This window comes from Papilio machaon, chromosome 5, assembly GCF_912999745.1.
Source record: "Papilio machaon chromosome 5, ilPapMach1.1, whole genome shotgun sequence".
Lineage (NCBI taxonomy): Eukaryota > Metazoa > Arthropoda > Insecta > Lepidoptera > Papilionidae > Papilio > Papilio machaon.
The window spans coordinates 1,405,127-1,424,642 of record NC_059990.1 but is presented as its reverse complement, the minus strand read 5'-3'; the positions used below and the strand labels follow the sequence as shown (position 1 = coordinate 1,424,642).

The following is a 19,516-nucleotide window of genomic DNA, read 5'->3' as shown; positions in this document are numbered from 1 at the left end:
ATAAATGTCCCCCCCTCTAGTGAGGGTATCTAAGAACCGTACTGGTGGTATCTGCTACAAACGTCACAACATACAGAAATACACATAAAATTCAATATTACCAATGAAATCATTCATATGAACATATATCTATTGTATATCTCTATGTATGTCTGTAAACCGGTCAAAAAATTGTGCGCGGCAACGAATATTTAGTCGTCCAATATCACAATCAGTTTATTGCTAAGATTAAGTCGCCAACGCGGCGACACTACACCTAGACACAACTCTCCATGGCAGTGGCTGTTCGACCTAAAGTCGACCCTAAACGACTTAAGTTAAAAGCTATTTTCCTCCGATACGAATGTAATTTGAACACTAAGTCGTGAGTAGTGTCAGGCACTTGGTGATGACGCGGGCGCGACTTACTTTGTATGATCACACTAAAACGTAACTAAACAACACCCAAACCCCGACCAAACGCCGACTAAACGCCGACTAAACGCCGACGACGACGGTCCGAAGCTGAAACGAAAAAACCGACTAACTTTATTTACTATTTACTATTTACAAATTAGAAATTGGCAGTGATTCTTATCGCTGGTCGATACGACTTAACCTAACTTACGCCTATTCAGACTAAATTCCGAATCGAAAAACTAGATTATCTTACTCTTCTTTTTTACATTTCGCACTAGCTATGTACAACATTTGTTCGACACGACACGGACGCGACACGATACCGCTCCGACTCGGTCGCGGCGCCGTCTCGTATAAAGTATCAGTCTTTGTGTTTTAACTCTGCTATCGACAAACTAAGTGCTCGCCGCGCCGCGCCCGCTCGGCGAATCTTTGGCGAATTATTCTAAGGTTGGATAGCCACGCCCCACCACGCCCCACGCCACGCCCCCACACGCCCCGCCCCACGCCCTGCTTCGTCAAACTTCAATCTCTGTCAATATATCTGTACATATATCCGCTGGGGGCGTGGGGCGTGGGGCCTGGGGTGTGGGGCGTGGGGCGAGTGGCGCGGGGCGGGGGCAGTGAGTATCGCTAAGTTATCGGCCGCAGGGCCAGAAGGAGTTCCCGCCGTATCTCCTGCCCATCTTCCTCTTCTTGGCGCCGCTCACTTCCACCTTCTCCTTCTCTTCTTCGTTGAACAGCATGGGGATGTTGGCCTCGCTGCACTCGTTTCGTGTTTCCTTCTTCTTCTTGGCGAGGAGGTTGTTGAGGAGTCTGGAGGAGGTGCAGTTGCGGGTGGGCAGCAGACGCTGCGGGGGCGGCGCGGGGGGCGCGGGCGGTGCTGGCGGTGGGGAGGGACTCTTGCGGTAGGAGTTGCAGAACTGCTCGTACAGCAGCACCTTGGTGTGCACCGGCAACGTCGCGATCTCCACGCGCTTCACCCGCCGCACCTCCTTCTCCGGCACCCACTCGTCCTCGATACTGAAAATTCATTTTACTCATTAGAATCTGTTCGTTCTTGTGCCACACAGAGAATCTGCAAACACGTTGAAATATAGTTTTTCTTTATTTCAAATATTTCTTCACATATTTTTTGAACGTAAGTTAAATTGTGTTTGCAGTTTTTGTGGGTTGCAATCCCATAGTATAAATACATGATAGCTAAAGAGTGGTACGACGAGCCGTTACACACATAGCTGCAGTGTAAGGTACCGCTAAAAGGTAAAAAACTTTGATATTATAATAATCACTTTACAATATTGATTTCTCGCTACACAATAAATGTAGGCGCACAAAACACAAAACTAAATTTTATATGTAATTATTTTTATTTTTTTTAAAAGTAACGGCTCGTTGTAACACATGTAGCAAGCGACATATATAAAGTGCTGCTTGAAAATAATATAAGCAAATCTAAAATAATTGTTACGCGCTAAGTGAACTATTGAAATTAAAAAAATAGATTATTCAGGCAACACATAACGCGCTAACATTTTATAGGCAAACCATTGGACTGGACTGGCAACCCCAATAATTGCTAGCAATTATTCAATTAAACATTTGCCGATACATGTCAATTTACGAAATAATTAAGACAATGGTAAATTATTTTTTCTGGTATCATTCAAAACGCTATTAGTGCTGTCAATTTATAAAATGTTGCTAGCAACTTTTAGCATTATCTGTGTGGCACATAATGTGTCATCTGTGTGGCAGCACCGAGCATGCCAAGCTAATGGCAACCCTACGTAATAAGAAAGAGGATCAATAGCATGCTTTCGGTCAGTTATCTTATAAAGTATGCACATGATCCTCTATTAGCAAAGCAATAAAATGAGGATCAATGCATTCAAATAGCAAGCTTGATGGACACAAGAAAATAAGATGAATTTACCAATGTCTCAATTATACGCAATTGTACACATAATTGTCAATTACTAGGTACAATGTTGAAACTTTTCAATTGTGAAAATTAACAACACACAGAGTTGAATATGTGCTAAAAAATCTGTTTCGAAAGTTTGAGGAATAAAAATTAATCACATTATTATGTTTTCAATTAAGTAACACAATAAAGTTCATCTGAAAATGATTACATTTTTCACACAATACCAATTAAACGGCATAGTTGAAAAATGTACGTTCAATTATTGTAAAAAAAAAGAAAATTTAACTTATTGTTTTTTTTTATTTTTCAGAACAATTACAACTTAAAAAATCAAGGTTAAACGGCACGATCAAAAAAATTTACTTTCAATTACTGTTAAAAAAATTAACATTTAAGTTACTGTTATTTTTACTTTTCAGGGCATTATTTAATCCTAAAGTTACGAGTTAAATATTACACCATATAAAAGACATTGAAATAATGAAGAGGTCTTATGAAAAATCTAACACATTTATAAATTTGTCATGCATATGATCCTCACAAATGTTGAAATGACATGAATAAATACAAAATTGTCATGAGTCATGTGCAAAAGCTTGTACTGAATATAACTTAACGAATAATATTTGTTAGAATTATATCAATATTAAATGTGTTAATTGTTGACGTTAATATGCAATATCAATAATTTCACGTATAATTTATTAATTTAAAAAAATATACATTCAATAAGAAAGTATAATTACATTAATGGTATTTAAATTTCACTCAGAAAACTATGGGTTCAGTGTGAAAAATCGGAGATAGATTTTTTTTTAATATTAAAATTTCAACAATGGAATTGCAGCTTTAGAAAAATATTATAAAACAGTATTAATATTACACACATTATTATTTATAATAATTGATCCTTTAATTAAGAAAAAAAAATCAAATTTAAAATATATTTGTTAATTTAATAATAAAAAATGAAAAGATGATATTGCAGATTAAATACATATGAAGTAATGAAATTGGACATAAAATCTACCTTCACCCACCTCTTGTTTACCTGATTAATTTATAAACAATAACTGGGCTGCAGGATAAACTTTAAACGCTTAAATTAATATAAATACTTATCTATAATCAATTTAAGTATTATAATGTCCATTATATGATCACAGAATACGTCCTAACATTAAATGTTGCCACTAATGTATGTAAATAACTCCAAAACCTTACCTGAAAACATATAATATTGAGAAGTTTAAATAAGTCACATTCAGAGTCTTTTAATAGTTATTTAAACAACCCTTAGTGAAGATTTCTAATAAATATATGGAAAGTTACTTCCAACAATGACTATTAAAGACCTCCAAGTTGGAGTAAGTTATTTAAAATATTAGGTCCTTACATATGAAATTGGCGTTTTGTATGGGAGGAACAAAAAGTCGAATATTTTTTAATACAATATATTTAATTAATCAAAGTATGAACCATTATTTTCTATGCACTTTTGCCATCTCATAGGTAGTTCATTGAACCCTTTACTAAAAAAACCAGTCGGACGGGAATCAATAAAATCTTTGAAGGCGATTTGGACTGCCCCATCGGAGTTGAACTTTTTCCCTTGCAAGAAGTTATCCAAATTTCGAAAAAAATGGTAATCTGTTGGAGCAAGGTCCGGGGAGTACGGAGGATGTCTTAGACTTTCCAATTGAAGCTCTTCTAATTTAGTAGCCGTCTGTTGCGCAGTGTGTTGTCTAGCGTTGTCGTGAAGCAGCAGTGGCGTGGAGCGATTGACCAGCCTAGGTTGTTTAGCCGCTAGCTTTTCCATCATGGTTTGCAATTGCTGACAATAGACATCAGCCGTAATAGTCTGGCCAGATTTGAGAAAACTGTAATGAACAATACCGGCACTAGTCCACCAAACGCTTACAAGTAACTTTTTTGGGGTTAATTTTCGCTTAGGCCAGGATTTGGCTGGCTGGCCAGGATCCAACCATTACGCTGAGCGCTTCCGATTATCGTAAAGAACCCATTTTTCATCACAGGTAATGATTCGGTTTAAAATACCTTCATTATTGTGCCGGTTTAGTAATGTAACGCAACAGTCGACGCGCGTTTGCCGGTTTGCTTCAGTCAATTCGTGAGGTACCCACCTTTCAAGCTTTTTAATCTTCCCAATTTGCTTCAAGTGAATTAAAACAGTTTTATCACTAACATCGCAGCCTGCAGCTAACTCGGACGTGGTTTGCGATGGATCCGCTTCCACAATAGCCTTCAACTCTTCATTATCAACTTGAGTCTCAGGCCGTCCACGGGGCTTGTTCTGCAGATCGAAATTTCCAGAACGAAAACGTTGGAACCAAAAACGAACTGTGTTTTCTTTTGCAACACGACCGCCATACACATCATTCACCCTTCGAGTCGTTTCCGCAGCACTAGTGCCACGGCGGAACTCGTACTCGTAAATAATGCGATATTTTAAGTTTTCCATTTTGTAAAATGAGTGACGCAAACAGAAAAAAACAGAAGAAAAAAAACAAATGAATGACGGTCATCGAACCACAAATACATGAGTCTATAGCTGTACAAATTTGAATTTGGAATTCCTTACCAAAGAGGAGAAATTCGTGATTAAAGTGGCCAGTACGAAAAACGCCAATTTCATATGTAAGGACCTAATATTTGAATGATCATTATAACTCTGGCTCTGATGGAGTTAGGAATACAAAAAAACATTGTTTCAATTTTGAACATTAAGTGCATAAATGAAAGACATAATTTGGAATTTCATCGAATATTTCAACGACCAAAAAATTATGTATAGACCGACAAGGATATCTGACCCGGTAGGCATAAGTCAAACTAAATTATAATAGCCCACTAGCGCCACCGTGTTAAAAAGTATCATGAGATTCTTTTTATACTGTAGCTGTCATGTCATGTTTTTTTTCTTTGATGTCATTTTCTATGCCTATGTGGGTTTAACACATTTTCTGACTAATATTATTTTAAAATAACCGCGATAGCGGCACCTCTCTCATCGGGCCAGATATTCTTGTGTCAAAAAACTACCAAATATCCCGTCAAAAATTAAAGTCAATACAATTTTGACATAATAGTTTTTATATCAAATATAATCTTGTGATTTTATCACTAGTCAATGTTTGCCTTACATTTTCTTGTACGGATTATTGACTTAAAAATTTACCAAAAGCTGATTTGTTTCTTTTAACAAAAGTAATCCAGCAAGCAGGACGTTCTTGTCATATTAAGCTACAACTACTCGCATCGTCACTTAACATCAAGGGAACTGTTTGCTCGCTTGTAATGTCACTGTGTAAATTGGGAAAGGGAGAAGAGAGGAGTTAACTAGGAAAGGAAGAAGGAAGAAGATGATGACCAAGAGAAAAAGGAAAAGTAAGTGGGAAAGGGCTGAGATATATGTATGCGTGGTACTCACACATGTGGGGGGTAGTATGTGAGCAGGGCTTCACGACGGCGCTCGGCGGCGTTGTACCGCGTGGCGGTGAGCGCGGCGTGCAAAGTGAGCGTGTGCGCGCCGGCGGGCTCGCGCAGCGGACACGCGCCGCCCAGCCGCCAGCGCGTGCTGCGAGACAGCCGCCACGCCAGACCCTCCATCGTACTCGCGTCGAAGAAGTCGAACATACGCGCTGAGAACACAAAATCCACCAATTACGATCTCATGTTGTTACCCGGTCCCTTTTAAGTTTAGACTCAGTATGAGAAACCACTCTCTTAGCTTTCAATGAACAACTCTGATTAGATTCAACAAGTCAATCTCATATCACGCACTTATAAAAATCTAGAAATTATCCTTTTATAGTGCAGAAAAGAAAAACTAGTTCTTGTTCTTGTTTCTGGTAGATAATTAATATTTTTGTAAAAAATAATAAATCAGATTTATGCATATACGAGATATAAATATTTTTTAACTATTGTTGCAGCTGCAGCAGAGCGAGCAATTAAATGCACGCATAAAAACCTCACATGTCCTCACCTTCCCTAATCCGATGTAATGCCTGCATAATGCTAACTTATCGGTGCCGGACATCAACATGCACTGACATTTATGGTAAAAATAAAGTGAGTAAAGACCCTCTTTGATTCTCCTTGTTTTTTTTAAAGTAACATCCTATATTGTAAACCTGTAAGGTGTAAACATGTAAGGCGTTTCAAGAGATTGTATTCCATATTTACGTCCGTCATCTGCAGTCCTTTTAAGTATATGAGGTGGACTCACCAGACCACGGCTGACGCCTGTAGCGTAGTTTCTTTCCATTTCGTCGTATAAGCTTAGCGGAGGTTTCTGTGGTCTTCTTGCTACCGCTGGTGTTGGGTGACGCCTCGTTGAAGTGGTTGTTCACATGCCGCTCCAGTAATATCTGGAATTTGCAATTACTCCATTAACTTACGATAAAGACTTCATTTTATATTAAACAAAGCATTTAATAGCGTTATTTTGTATTAAAACGTATTACATATAAATAATATCAAATAAGTAAATAAATGGATCTTGGATATTTTGTTGAAATTAAAACAGCAAATGATGCTTTTCAAATGTAACTGAAAACTAAAATAAGAAATTTTGCAACATTTTAATTCACAACTGAGTAATGTACCAATTTAATAAACAAATGAATTGAATACGGCAACAGACACAAGAAAACATAATGTTAGTATTTGTAACAAGTAAATAAGAGCAGGTAACTACAGAGTTATCTCTTAATCCTAAAACAATACTTGATTTGTTAATCCTGACGATTACTCATTCAGCATCTCTCCCCGAAGTGGTTCCCAAAGAAACAGAAATAATATCACGCAACACGTTTATTGAGATATTTTTAGATAGTGAAAATATTAAATTTTCTTTTACTAATCGAATCGGTTTGGTATTCAATTGTGAGGCTTCAATAAATTTGCTGGATGATACAAAATAAAATAAAACCGCAGATGGCTAAGTGGAGGTAGTCAAAGACGGCAACTTCTTCTTCGTCCTTAGGAAAAGAAAAATAGCACAAGTTTATCGTTCGATATTATTATTGGAGAAGATTTTTCTAACTCTAAAAATCAAGTCTACGATGTAGGCACCACAACAGGCAACTGATCTTGGGTAAGTACTACTTCTCTATTATGTATAGAATATGACAAAGAAGAAGAATTAACAATTTCCTGACGAGGCGATGAAAGTGTGGTACCACATAACGAAGTGACTGAATCTCACCATAAAATAAAATGCAAGACGACCCTGACAAACTGTTAAAGTAAAAACACGGAGAAAAAATATAATTAGACGACACATTTTACAACAATAATATTTGACGAGCGACTCCTATTCAACAGCACGTGTGATGCAATCACTTGCTCAGACGTGATTTGAAGAGAACGTTAACCATAACATTAATAATTAAAACAATTTACACCAATATACTATTTCAACTAACAGGTCCGTTTCCAATAATTCAAAATATTCTACTATTAAATTTAACTTAAAAACTTATATATCCGAGAATGTCAAAGAAAAATTATTAATCGATCCAAAAATAAATCTAAAAATATGTAGTCTGTAGGTAGATCGAATAAGTGAAAACGGGCCTCGAACTGAAGAAGTAACAACCAAAGTAGTAAAAACCAACACAACAGACCGACAGAACGATATAGACAATAACTCAGTCTAAGCTGAAATAGATAGCGTTATTGTGGATTCGTTTTGGCGATGCGCACCGTGGTGGGTTCCTGCAATGGGTAGCGCGTAGCGACTGGCGACAAGGAACGTAATTGTACCTGAGTGGAGAAGCGGCGGTCGCAGCCGTCGACGATGCACTTGAAGGGCTTGTTGCCACCGTGCGAGAGCGCGTGTCGCTCTAACCAGAGGCGCGAGCAGGAAGGCTTGCCGCGCACCTTGCAGCGCTCCCACTCGCACACGTAGTTCTCCCGCCCTGCCTGCGACTCCACGTGCACCCGCTGCAAAACAACAACAAAACACATTACCAAAACGTATATATGTACCCAAACAACGAGAAATTCGAATAAAACTAATTGCAGATTTATATATTTGTATTTACTTTCTCTAAACTGATTAAGCGAATAATATTCTCATGGTCTTATCTATTCTACAATATACCTATGAATAACAAAATCATATAAGGGAATAAATGGTAATTTGGCTTATCTTAAACGTTTAACGCTCTCATACATTCAAATTTAATTTTTTGGATGGATGGAAGTGGGTTACAAGATATCTTCAGAACGGCTGCATTGATCTGGTTGAAATTTGCTTTTAATAAAGAACATTATCTGGAAGGAAACACAGGCTACCTATGATTCCGCAAATATGTACGATTCTTGTGGGATACTTTTGTTTTGTTTTTACATATTTACTCGATAATTCCACAGCGGTTCAACATATCTTATTGAAATTTGTCATAGGTATAGAACATAGTGTCAAAAAACACATAGTGTGCTATTCAACCTGATGTTTTATTTATTATCGCACGGACGAAGACGCGGGCAAGAGCTAATTAATTATAAGACATGTTAAAAACAACTTACCTGTATGTGTTCTAAGAGATCTGTATCACTTTCCAGTTCTCTTTTGCAGTTTGTCCACAGACAGACGGTCACTGAAGACGTGGTGTCCGTACTGGATTTCCGTTTTTCATTATGCGGCTTGCTACTGCTGTTCTTCGGTGGGAACCGGAGTGTTTTGGGTTGTTTCAGAATAGGACTCTTTTGACTACTCTGCACGTCCATGGAACAAACACTAACGCTTAAGGATAAAGAGGAGTCTTCGTCGCATTCTTTACTCGCTTGGGAGTCACTGGGCGAATCTAAAGATTTGTCTGTACCTATCCCCGACTCTGACGACTCCGTCGTCGCCGAACAAAAGTTCGCTTCCATCACAGCACTTTCCACATTTGACGAGACATCTTTTAAAACAGTGATTTGTGTGAAAATAGTATCTTCCCTTTTTGCTACTTCATCTACTTTTTTCTGTTCCTTTAAAGTTAACAGTTCTCTTAAGTCTAGAGGCCTTTTTTCAATTTTTTTATTTTCTAATCTTATACCTGCCATTTCCTTTTGGGCTAATTCTTCTAACTTTTCAGATAAACTACTGACTTGTGCGAATGGCCTTGAAGTTATTTTGTTTGCATTCAGGGAAACAAAATTGTTATTGACAGTTTTGGATAGCCAGGGAATATCACACTTTTGTTCTTTAACATTTATAAATTCGGTTTCCTTAACTGTACTGCTAGGTGGGTCTGTGCCTTGGATCGGATTGTCGGGGGGTTTGACTGGCGCAATTGGTATACTACTCGAATGCAGCGTTTGTGTTGTGAAGTTTGCAACCATCGGCGGTGGGTGATGTACTATAGGATTGGAACATGTGGCTTGAGTGGACGTCGCCGGGTTTGTACTTGAACTACTCCAAGTTTCCTTCACGTTTATATTTGGCACAGAAGTAACGATGAAGCCGGGTTGTGGCACTAACACAGGATGACTTAAATTAACCGTGTAATTTACTTTCGGTTGAACTGTCATTCCGACAGTTGGCACACCTGTCACGTTTTTATTCATAATTGGCATCGACTGGCTAGTGACAGGAGATGACTTGTTTACACCAGGATACGCCGCGGCCATAGTATTGCCGAGTTTCACAATCGTTCCGTTGAAAACAATTGGCTGGTTGGTCATATGGTCTTGTCTATGTGTCGTTAGTTGTGTAGATTGAGGAATAACAAAATTTGGCATTTTAGCCATTAAATTAGGTATTTGTACGACGGTGCCGTTTATGTTTTGCATGAACGGAAAAAGAAATTGTCCGTTTAGCTTCGTTGGGCTAGATGACACATTAACGTTTGGTCGATTGTAAGAATTCATCCCATTCTGATGGTTTAAATTTTGTGCCGGTAAACCATTCGGAGGTATCCGTAACGAAGTAAGCATTACATTATGCGGTACGGCCACGAACGATGGCAAATTTGTAGACGTCACCGTACCATTGCATGGTTGCGGGTGTTGAAGATTTATTGGATGACAATTTTGAAAGTTGGGAACGTTCAAATTGTTTAAGCCGTTGTTTACTGCCATTGTAACTTGCCGGACACCGTTTGGAATATTAATCTTTGGTGCAGGATTTGCTTCACTAGGAATGCTTTTTGTTGAAGAGCTTTGGACTGAATTGGGGCAATTTTGTTTTTGAAGTTGTACCTGTTTCAAATTATTTGCTTTGGACCACGTTAAGTTTTTACTATTTGCGATACATGCGGAAGATTTTCGATTGGTTCTTTTCTGCGATGCTGTGGTCTTTTTCGCAGGTTCTTTCTTAACTTGCGACGGTTTAGACGATCCATTTAAACTCAAATTATTTGACCCAAACGTCACCCCGTTCATTCTTGTATCTAATTTTGTAGTCGAGCTTACGACTCCATTCATTCGTACATTATCGGCTTTTGGAGTAGGCAATTTTTTTGGCGATTGCCGCGAACATGTTGGTGATATCCTCATTCCTATTACATCGTTATTAGCCGGTATCGGTATTTTGCGTTTAGCACCACAAGGCGTGTGGTTGCTAGTAGTGACAATCCCATTGGCGGATGGGTCTAACGGTGATTTCATTTCAAAACAAGGTTTTTTGCTATTGACAGTTCCATTTACGTGTCCCGTTGTAGAAGTGCGCCTTTTGATGGCGTCATTTCCGTGTCGAATATCAACAAAGCCGTTCATCGTCGTATGGACTGTATCCGCATTGTCTTTAGGTATACAAAACTCGAGGACGCCTTTGACGTGGCCGCCTGTCCTAGCTTCGGTACCGCTTGTAGTATCGGCACTACCGTTGGTGGGTTGACAGACCGGCCTGCTTACGTCGGTTTGCTTTCCGACGTCTAATAATACTTTGGGGCTGAGGGTTTGGGACAGATAGGAGATGTATTTTTCTAGGTCGTGGGTGACGCCATTTTTGGGTAGGCACTTTTTCTTGTCATCGGCCTCCCGTTTGAGACCGTTCTGTGGTTTCATCTTGTGGTTGAAGTACTCGGTGATGCGGCGGTGCGAGGCGGGGCGGCGCGTGGGCACGGGTTGGGCCGCGAGGCGGCGCGGGCCCGGCGCCGGCTCGCTGGCCCAGGGCGGCATGCGCGCGCTCGCGCTGTCCTCGACCGCAGAGTCGGGGCTGCGCGGCGAGCCGGGCTCGGTGATGTCGCTGCTGCTGCAGCCGCCACTCTCCGTCGGACTCAACACCGCCACACCGCTGCAACAAATCGAAATCATTCTGTAAGTTTTCATAAACATTGAATTGATTAAACTAAAAGAAATAGCGTGGGGAATTACGGTACATATTTGTAGATATATTTTGTGTCCTATCATCGATTTAATAATATTTATGATAAATCAATAAATTTACATGTATTAACAGTAAGCAAAACAGTAAATAGGTATAATTTGCTATGCTATACTAGATCGAAATCACGTAGAGTTTTGTAGGATGGGTAGGATCTTATAGTTAAATAGAGATCAGCTGTTTTATGATATGGGATCGATAGTACGCATGGATAGGCGTGCGATGGAGGGACGGAGCGGGCCACACGAGGGGAGCGGAGCGGAGGGCGGGTTGTCAGAGCAGGCGAGGTGCAATGCCCCGGCGGTCGCGGCGGTGACGCAACGCGACGCGCTGCACTGACCGTCACCACCGCCGGTACTACAATAATTATTTGGGACGACGCGACATTCACCAGACGTACTGCGACGGCGGAGCGGCGATCTGCCATCACCGATTATTTCACGTCTCTATTCGACACTGCTCACTAACCCCTACATTAATTCTTTTCCTGTGCTGGCGTTGTTGTCTTATACAAGTCGATGACTTTACCGTCTTACCGTTTAACCGCACGCCGCAAAGAGCACGTGAAAATGTTTATTCCGGAGCGTACTATCGGATAACTCGTTTTGAAATCTTTTGTTGGATGAAACCACAGGTAAAAGGAATGATAAAATTTTGACAGGAACTTGTTGCAGCTACAATATGAATTGAACTCTATGTAGGTCGACATGCGACATCTTTTTGTTCGTAGTGAGAGATCAACATTACCGATGGGGTAGATTTCGTGTGCTCGAGTTGCACCCTCGCCCTCGTAGATACGAGGCCCCGACCCACACAGGCACACTACTACAGCAACCTCCTCCTCTCTGTTTCGGAGCGAGGCTTCTTCGCTAATTGACCTAATTTCAAGATCAATTTTTTGCATCTTAGATTTATGAAGCATGTCTCAGTTATATATTAGGGAGTGTAATAAGATGTCAAAGTTCATTTATCGTACGTACCAAAGCTTGCAGTTGCTAATGATAATAAATAATGTTGATGGGTTTTAAATTCTCTATTCTGGTTTTTTTATCCGTACTCGGCAATATTTGTTTTTTTTTTTAACTTATAGTTCTATTAATTCAATAAGAGATTATATTTATCTTGGTTTGAAAGAATAAGTAACCTTTTTCCTAAACTATAACTAACATCAAATGTAAGTGTGCAGTATAGGTAAGTTTATGTATTCATGATATTCAATACCCTTGGTGTTTGCACGAGAGTAGAAAAGCAGCTTTAGTTTTAGTAGTTACCCGAGGATATTTGAAACGGTCGCCTAAAATCGTTGTTCTCGCTCTAACATACTGGCCGCGAGGAAGCGTTTGAAAGAGCCAGCATATGCACGTACTTTCTATCGGTCGAACTGATTTAGCTGAAAATTTATGGGCAGGTAGCTTAGAACCAGGAAACGGATATAGGATAATTTTTACCCCGTTATCTATTTTTTATTCCGCGCGGACGGAGTCGCGGGTAAAAGCTAGTATTATATAAAACGAGCCATAGTATAAATGTGTTTAGTCTGTAAAAAATTTCAATCGGTTTAACATTTCCAACACAATAAATGTTGTTCTGTCCTGTAAATGTGTATATTTTTTAGTAACATTAGTTGATAATATTTATTTACACAGTAATATAAGTAATTCGACCCTGTATCTGTACAGGTTTGGCCCCGTTGCCGGCTCGCTCTGTGACCCCGTTAGTTGCGCAACGCCGATAACCTATATACGAGTACTACAGCGCGACGTTAGTACACCCGATACGAGCTTATGTAAAGTCCGTTAGCTGATTAGTATCATATCGTAAGTAAGTGGTGGCTAGTTGACTGTTTGTTTACTCTACCACCATGCACAGCAGGGGCAGGCTAGTTTATTGATAAATTGGGCTAACTCATTTTATATTAGAAACTATCAAAAACACCAAGTTGTTAAAAGAGAAATACAAACCATATTATAACAGCACACGCACAATGATAGTAAACGTAGCGATATAGAAAAGCTATATAAACAATCTATGCATGTCCGTAGTTTAAACAGATCGCATATAACAGCAGACATATCTACACAATGCGTGTAACTAGCGCTACACTCTCGCGAGGAAGCTTGTTAGCGAAAGTGCAAATCGCAAAGGTGACCCAGATCGGCGGCCTGTAGACGCTAGTGGGGTCACAAGTGTGCGGGCTTGTTCAATTTTTTTGCGAATTGTCGAAAGCAAAAGTGGCCGTCGTGTGGGCGAGCAAGGTCGCCCGAGCCGGTCGCCGACCCCGCGTCTCTCCTTCCGAGAACTGGCAATGCATCGCTTCCACAACCCGTTTCATGTTTGCGCCTTTGAATTGTAATTGATGACTCTTACAAGTTTTTTATACGTCGTCCGCCGCACGGCGCGGCGCTATGACAAAGGTCTCTGGAAATCATCGAGGTAATATAATAAAGATATAACGATGTCGATGGAGTTATTGACATCATTGTTAGCTTACACGTTTTCATTTTTACTTCTTAAGAGTTTATAATTTATATGTTGCTACATGATTTACGAGTTATAGTGCCGACATAAAAAAATAAGATATTTCCTACCTTTAATAACATGAATTTATATCTAGTATGTACTCGCACATATTACATTTATATTATCTCATACTAAGCGTTTAACGATTTCTTTTTAACTACTATTCTTATACTTTTAACCACCACGAAGTTATCGACCATTAGTCATCACTCAACATACTATATGAGATATCTTAATTCTTGTTATTGGTGAGTTTACTAATATTATGACAAAGGCAGGTCTCAACTCGTAAGAACACTTGTAAATGACAAACTATAACTGGAACCTAGCCAGTCAACACTCAGGCGAGCGCGACCTGATGCCACTCGACGCCGATATACGTTCATTAAATTATGAATAATTGAATTAATTATTCAACACCTAGCTCAGCACTTGGGCGTAGGATCGGTCGGCGCGCAACAATTGTGCGTGACGAGACGCAGGCGAGGCGATGCTATCGCGCGAAATTATCGCGCGGCACGTACCGACTAATATTATTACCTTACATCACAAAATGGGTAAACAGAAAGAGTGTCCGCACACCTATATACTACACATAGCCCACCGGTTCTTATCCCAAATATCACTTCGATATACTTAATAAAATGTTATTGTAATATTCTATCGCGATCTTTCGACGTATTTACATCATCATGTAATGGAATTAATTTGTAATCAAATGCAAATTGTGACTTCAGACCCTAGTTTTGTCGCAAACTCACGTGTAGCGGATAGCGAATAGTAAAGCGATTACGTCGTAGTCGTAGTCAGTGGATAGCGCACACTACCACGAATCGCAGTCAGTGGCTAGCGCACACTACCGCGAGCACCCTTCGTTACGAGCCGGCGCGCATCGTAATGAGTGGGCGTTCAAAAGCACAAATAGAAGGCGCGCACATGTTGCCGGGGACGGGGCGCGGGGCGGCTTTAACCCTCCTCCGGCCGACACAGCTTCGGGAACATCTCGCGCCCCGCAAATTCTATCATAAAAAACCCTGTTATTAGTTATCTTCAAATGTGGGGACGTAACAATATAAATTAACTTTGATTCTTCTTTGAAAATGATACCATTGAATCTGAACAGTTACGTGGCGGTAATGGGCAAATATGAAAACTTAAACTCGTCATCCAAACGTATGTCGAAGGATGGTAAGAATTAAGAGAAGATCGTTCATTTTTGGACAGCTGAAGACAAAATAGCGAGAAGTAGTTACTGTAACGATACGAAATACAGGGAGGGAGATGAATAGAATAGGAAAGAAAGAATTAATGTAATAAATTTTCAAGATCTTTTGTAAAATGTTAAATACTGAAATTCAGTAAATTAAGACCAAATCATACAAGCGAATATAAATAGTTTTAAGTTACACGAGCGCCAATTCCCTTGCAAACAAAACACAATGAAACCCCGCGGCGAAAATGTCCTGCAGGATGGCAGCGCTCGCAGCTCTCAAGGGACGCTGTCAGATTTCCTTTAGATCTCATTGCACGGTAGGACGCCCCGCTGCGCACATGTGTCCTACCGAATATTCACTTTAATTTTCATACAATAGACAACGTGAATCACAACAACGTTATTCCATCAAACCATTCAAATACATTTCTTATTACTTAGAAGTAAGCTTTATTTTGTATTGGTTAATGTAGTTTTTTGGTGTTGGGTTTCGCGACCTTCCGTACAGGATCCTTCCCGCAGGTTATTATGTTTAAACTCCGCAAACGAACGAGCAAATTTTAAATCTATTCGCTTCCTGCAGCCACTATTACCACATCTAACGAGTTCAATAAAATGGAAATAAGTTTGCCATCAATGCCTATCAACATACTCAATACTGTTATCCTCCATTTTTTGGCTAAAGACCTCGATAACCATATCACTAACTATGCACCGTTATTTTTTCGTATTATTTATTTGTTAATGTAAATTTGCATAACTTACATTTCATCAGCAACTTGTGATAAATATATTTACGACAACAGACATACAGATTCCGCAATTTTAAATTAACTTTTTTTAACAATTAATCGATGTTGACAACTTTATTGTAAAAAGTTCAATTAATTCGTGTGTTAACAATTGCGAGTTTATTTTCGCTGTCCGAACTAATTAAAGATAATTGCTTTATTACATGTGCGGGCATTGTGCAGCGTAGGTGTATGATTAAGACATCGTAAACATGTATCAATGGACGAACAGATCTTGTTTTGTATTACCGGTTATGGACACTATTAAGAAATTTTTATCTCACAGATGTTTACATATTGAACTTAATTCGTTTTAAATAATTTAATGCTTTTTTCTGATTGGCTGAATCGATTTGACTGAAAATTTGTGGGGAGCTACCTTAGAACCAGGAGACCGACATAGGACTTTTTATACCGTTTCCGTTTTTTTTATTCCGTGCGGATGGAGTCGCAGGCAAAAGCTACTAATTCATAAAGCTACGATAACAATGGCATATCCTTAATGGTCGAAAATTATAAGGACAAATTACTGTAATTTATTAGATGCTGGACAACTTTTTTTCAAAAAAGTATAACTTAAATTTAGAATGCAACAAAGTGTAAAAGAAATAGACCAATATGTTCATTAGTTTCAAATATATAACAGCATGTTTATTTTAGTTATCACCCACATGTTAAAGACTGGTTGGGTTAGCTGAGATTACACATCAAAATTCCACAAAACGCCCACTTGTCCACATTCGGGTTTAAATATCACCGTAGAAGTATTGTTGCTTCACCAGCAACTATTGTATTTTTAAAACCTGACCTAAATTATCGGATAACACTTTATACATAGATTTTTTGTATGCAGAGGTTTTTTCTGCAATAGCAATTTATCTTCTAAATTCAATGCAATTGTATTACGTAATAATTAATAGTAATATATTTATTATTATTCTTCATATTAGTATGTGTAGTCATAGGACCCTTTAGAGCCATTAAGGGGTTCAATTACAAGGTTATCGAATTGGTTGCCGTTTGACTTTCGATGTATCTATGTTTGTATGTCTGGCTCATCCCGTATTAGTCTACGGTAAACCATCAACTATAGCTCCCAGATTTTTCTCATCAGATTATTACAACAATATAAAAGTACTAAAAATATTTACCCACAATTTAGTAGCAATTTCTTTTTAGATTGAATACAATTTAACGGCTATACAAAACACCAATGGATTATACTTGATTACGGTCTTGTGCATAATATACCGACCTTCTTCAGCGATCTCGTTTAAATAATTATGGACGATGTATGTAACTTATTTCCTATTTAAAAGCTATCATACTGTTTAAAGGATTTATCCCTGTTTAGTTCTAAAACACCGGAATGTTTTAATTGCTTTAAGAAAAAGTTAAGATGTTTTCACCATTCACTAAATGAATATAGAAGCTGCTGCGTTGGTAAGATGGATAAAAAGTAATATAATAGACCAATCAACGCACACGAACTACGACTTGTGTGAGGAGGGCCTAACATTTCCATTCATTAGGCTGAAAGGAAGTAGCGTCGCGTGAGAATCATGTCACAGGGGGCCTGCACTCCGCCCGTCGCCCTTCCTCCACCCCCTCACTGCACCCTTGGCACGTCCCTCTACCCTGCGATTATTATGCTTTAAGCGCTGCCGGCGGGGTGAGTTTTTCGCGCATCTGCTATTTATTTACGCGCTTTTTATATTCATGGATTGTGTAACTCCGAATCGGCTTCCAGTTCATTACGCGCGGTTGCAGTCGTCCTCTGTCATGCTGCTCCGTACGGTTGTCACGCTGCCCTCGCCTCTATGGCGTGACAATAGGGCGGCCGCAAGGTTCAGATAACGCAACTCGCTATATAGGTTATCGGGCGCACCCAGCGTGACGCGCCTGCGAACGCGCTTCATTGAGTTTCGTTGCGAAAATGCTTCTAACGGCGGCGCGCTAACTTCGAGATTATTGATTCAAATTCAATACAATATCAAAGATAAGGAGTTTAGATTAAACCCTCGAGTAAATTATCGAATGGTAGATCTGTTTGACTCTTTACTTCTGTATTGCATTAAGCTCAGGTCGAATAAAATAAAATCTACGGTATTTATAAAAAACGATTGCCAGTCTCAAATTCAACACCACTAAAAGTCGAACGTGAGACCAAACAGATATCGCCATCGCAGGTTGCATCCGCTGTATTTAGCAGGTTTAGAGCGGGCGGGGGCGGGGCGCGGGCCAGACGTGCTGTTATCTCCCGCGGCGCGACTTGACAAGGAAATTGTGTTTTCTGAGCGCTGTCTCTGCACACGCGTTATCATACTACACAAATTAGAAATATGGTTAACTCTCGAATCTCCGTTTATTTACATGATTTACGTTTGTTCTGCAACCCTCTATTATATTCTCAATAGTTCCAACGAAGACATAAAAATTCGAAACAGCATATCAAGCTATGGGGTATTGACAAACACATTAGGGCCTAAAGTACATTAGGCAATTGGTTTTATTACATGATAATTGACCCCGACCATATATTATTCGTTATTCTAGTCGTATAATTGTGAAGATAAAAATGTTCAAGTTAATTTAAAACATTAATAAAAATGGGCTCTCCTCATTGTACGAAAATCATGGGCTTAAAGATTCTAATTTGGCGGTCACTTCTTAGAAGATGACCTTCGAAATATTTGATCAAAGCTTAGGGTGTTGAATTTGAATTAAAACACATATTTAAACTAAAGTTACGTAAATGTGTATTAAAGGTTCAGTTAAATTCTTATCTTACGGTGTCAATTAAATTCAAGAGTTATGAAATGTTAAATTCGTAATAAAGATTATCTGTAAAGATCAAAATCGTTTGTACCAGACGCAATGCTAACATCTCATAATCGTAAACGGCGACGATTTAATCGCAATGCAATCGAAGGCTGTTAATGCATCGCGCATTTCCCGCAAACAATAACGACCGTTGTTACAGAGCGATAGAGACGATATTCGTATAGCGAACACAAAATGACGAAACGGCAGCTTCAAAGACGTTGCAATAGCCTCTTCCGGCTGCGTCTAGGCAGGAAATAGGCAAATCCGCGACGCTTTGTCTCGCGGACCGCTTTGTGCGGTATTAGACTTGCTGCTCATAAAACTTTGTTAAATCTTCCCATGTTATTATGTTTACTCCATTCCCTTGGAGATACAAACATTTGTATGATACGAATACATAAATATAAAATGTGAGGCATCGTAAATAGATAGCCAGACTTTCAGAGATTATCAAACACAAAAAAGACCTTTATATACTGGGAAGATAAGAA

The 19,516-nt window shown here is 39.2% G+C and overlaps 1 protein-coding gene across 2 annotated transcripts in view; it reads right to left on the bottom strand.

Annotated features, from left to right (window-relative positions):
* Nucleotides 1-988: 988 nt before the first annotated feature.
* Nucleotides 989-19,516, bottom strand: part of LOC123721041 (zinc finger protein jing homolog) — a 133,384-nt gene continuing 114,856 nt past the window's right edge. For both annotated transcript variants that reach the window (XM_045678115.1, XM_045678116.1), the window contains exons 2-6: nucleotides 8,891-11,585; nucleotides 8,123-8,302; nucleotides 6,582-6,723; nucleotides 5,781-5,991; nucleotides 989-1,422 (exon numbers count right to left, since the gene is read on the bottom strand). In XM_045678115.1, coding sequence (XP_045534071.1) covers nucleotides 1,038-1,422; nucleotides 5,781-5,991; nucleotides 6,582-6,723; nucleotides 8,123-8,302; nucleotides 8,891-11,585 — 3,613 coding nt within the window. In that variant the 3' untranslated portion in view covers nucleotides 989-1,037. The remainder of the gene's footprint in view (nucleotides 1,423-5,780; nucleotides 5,992-6,581; nucleotides 6,724-8,122; nucleotides 8,303-8,890; nucleotides 11,586-19,516) is intronic.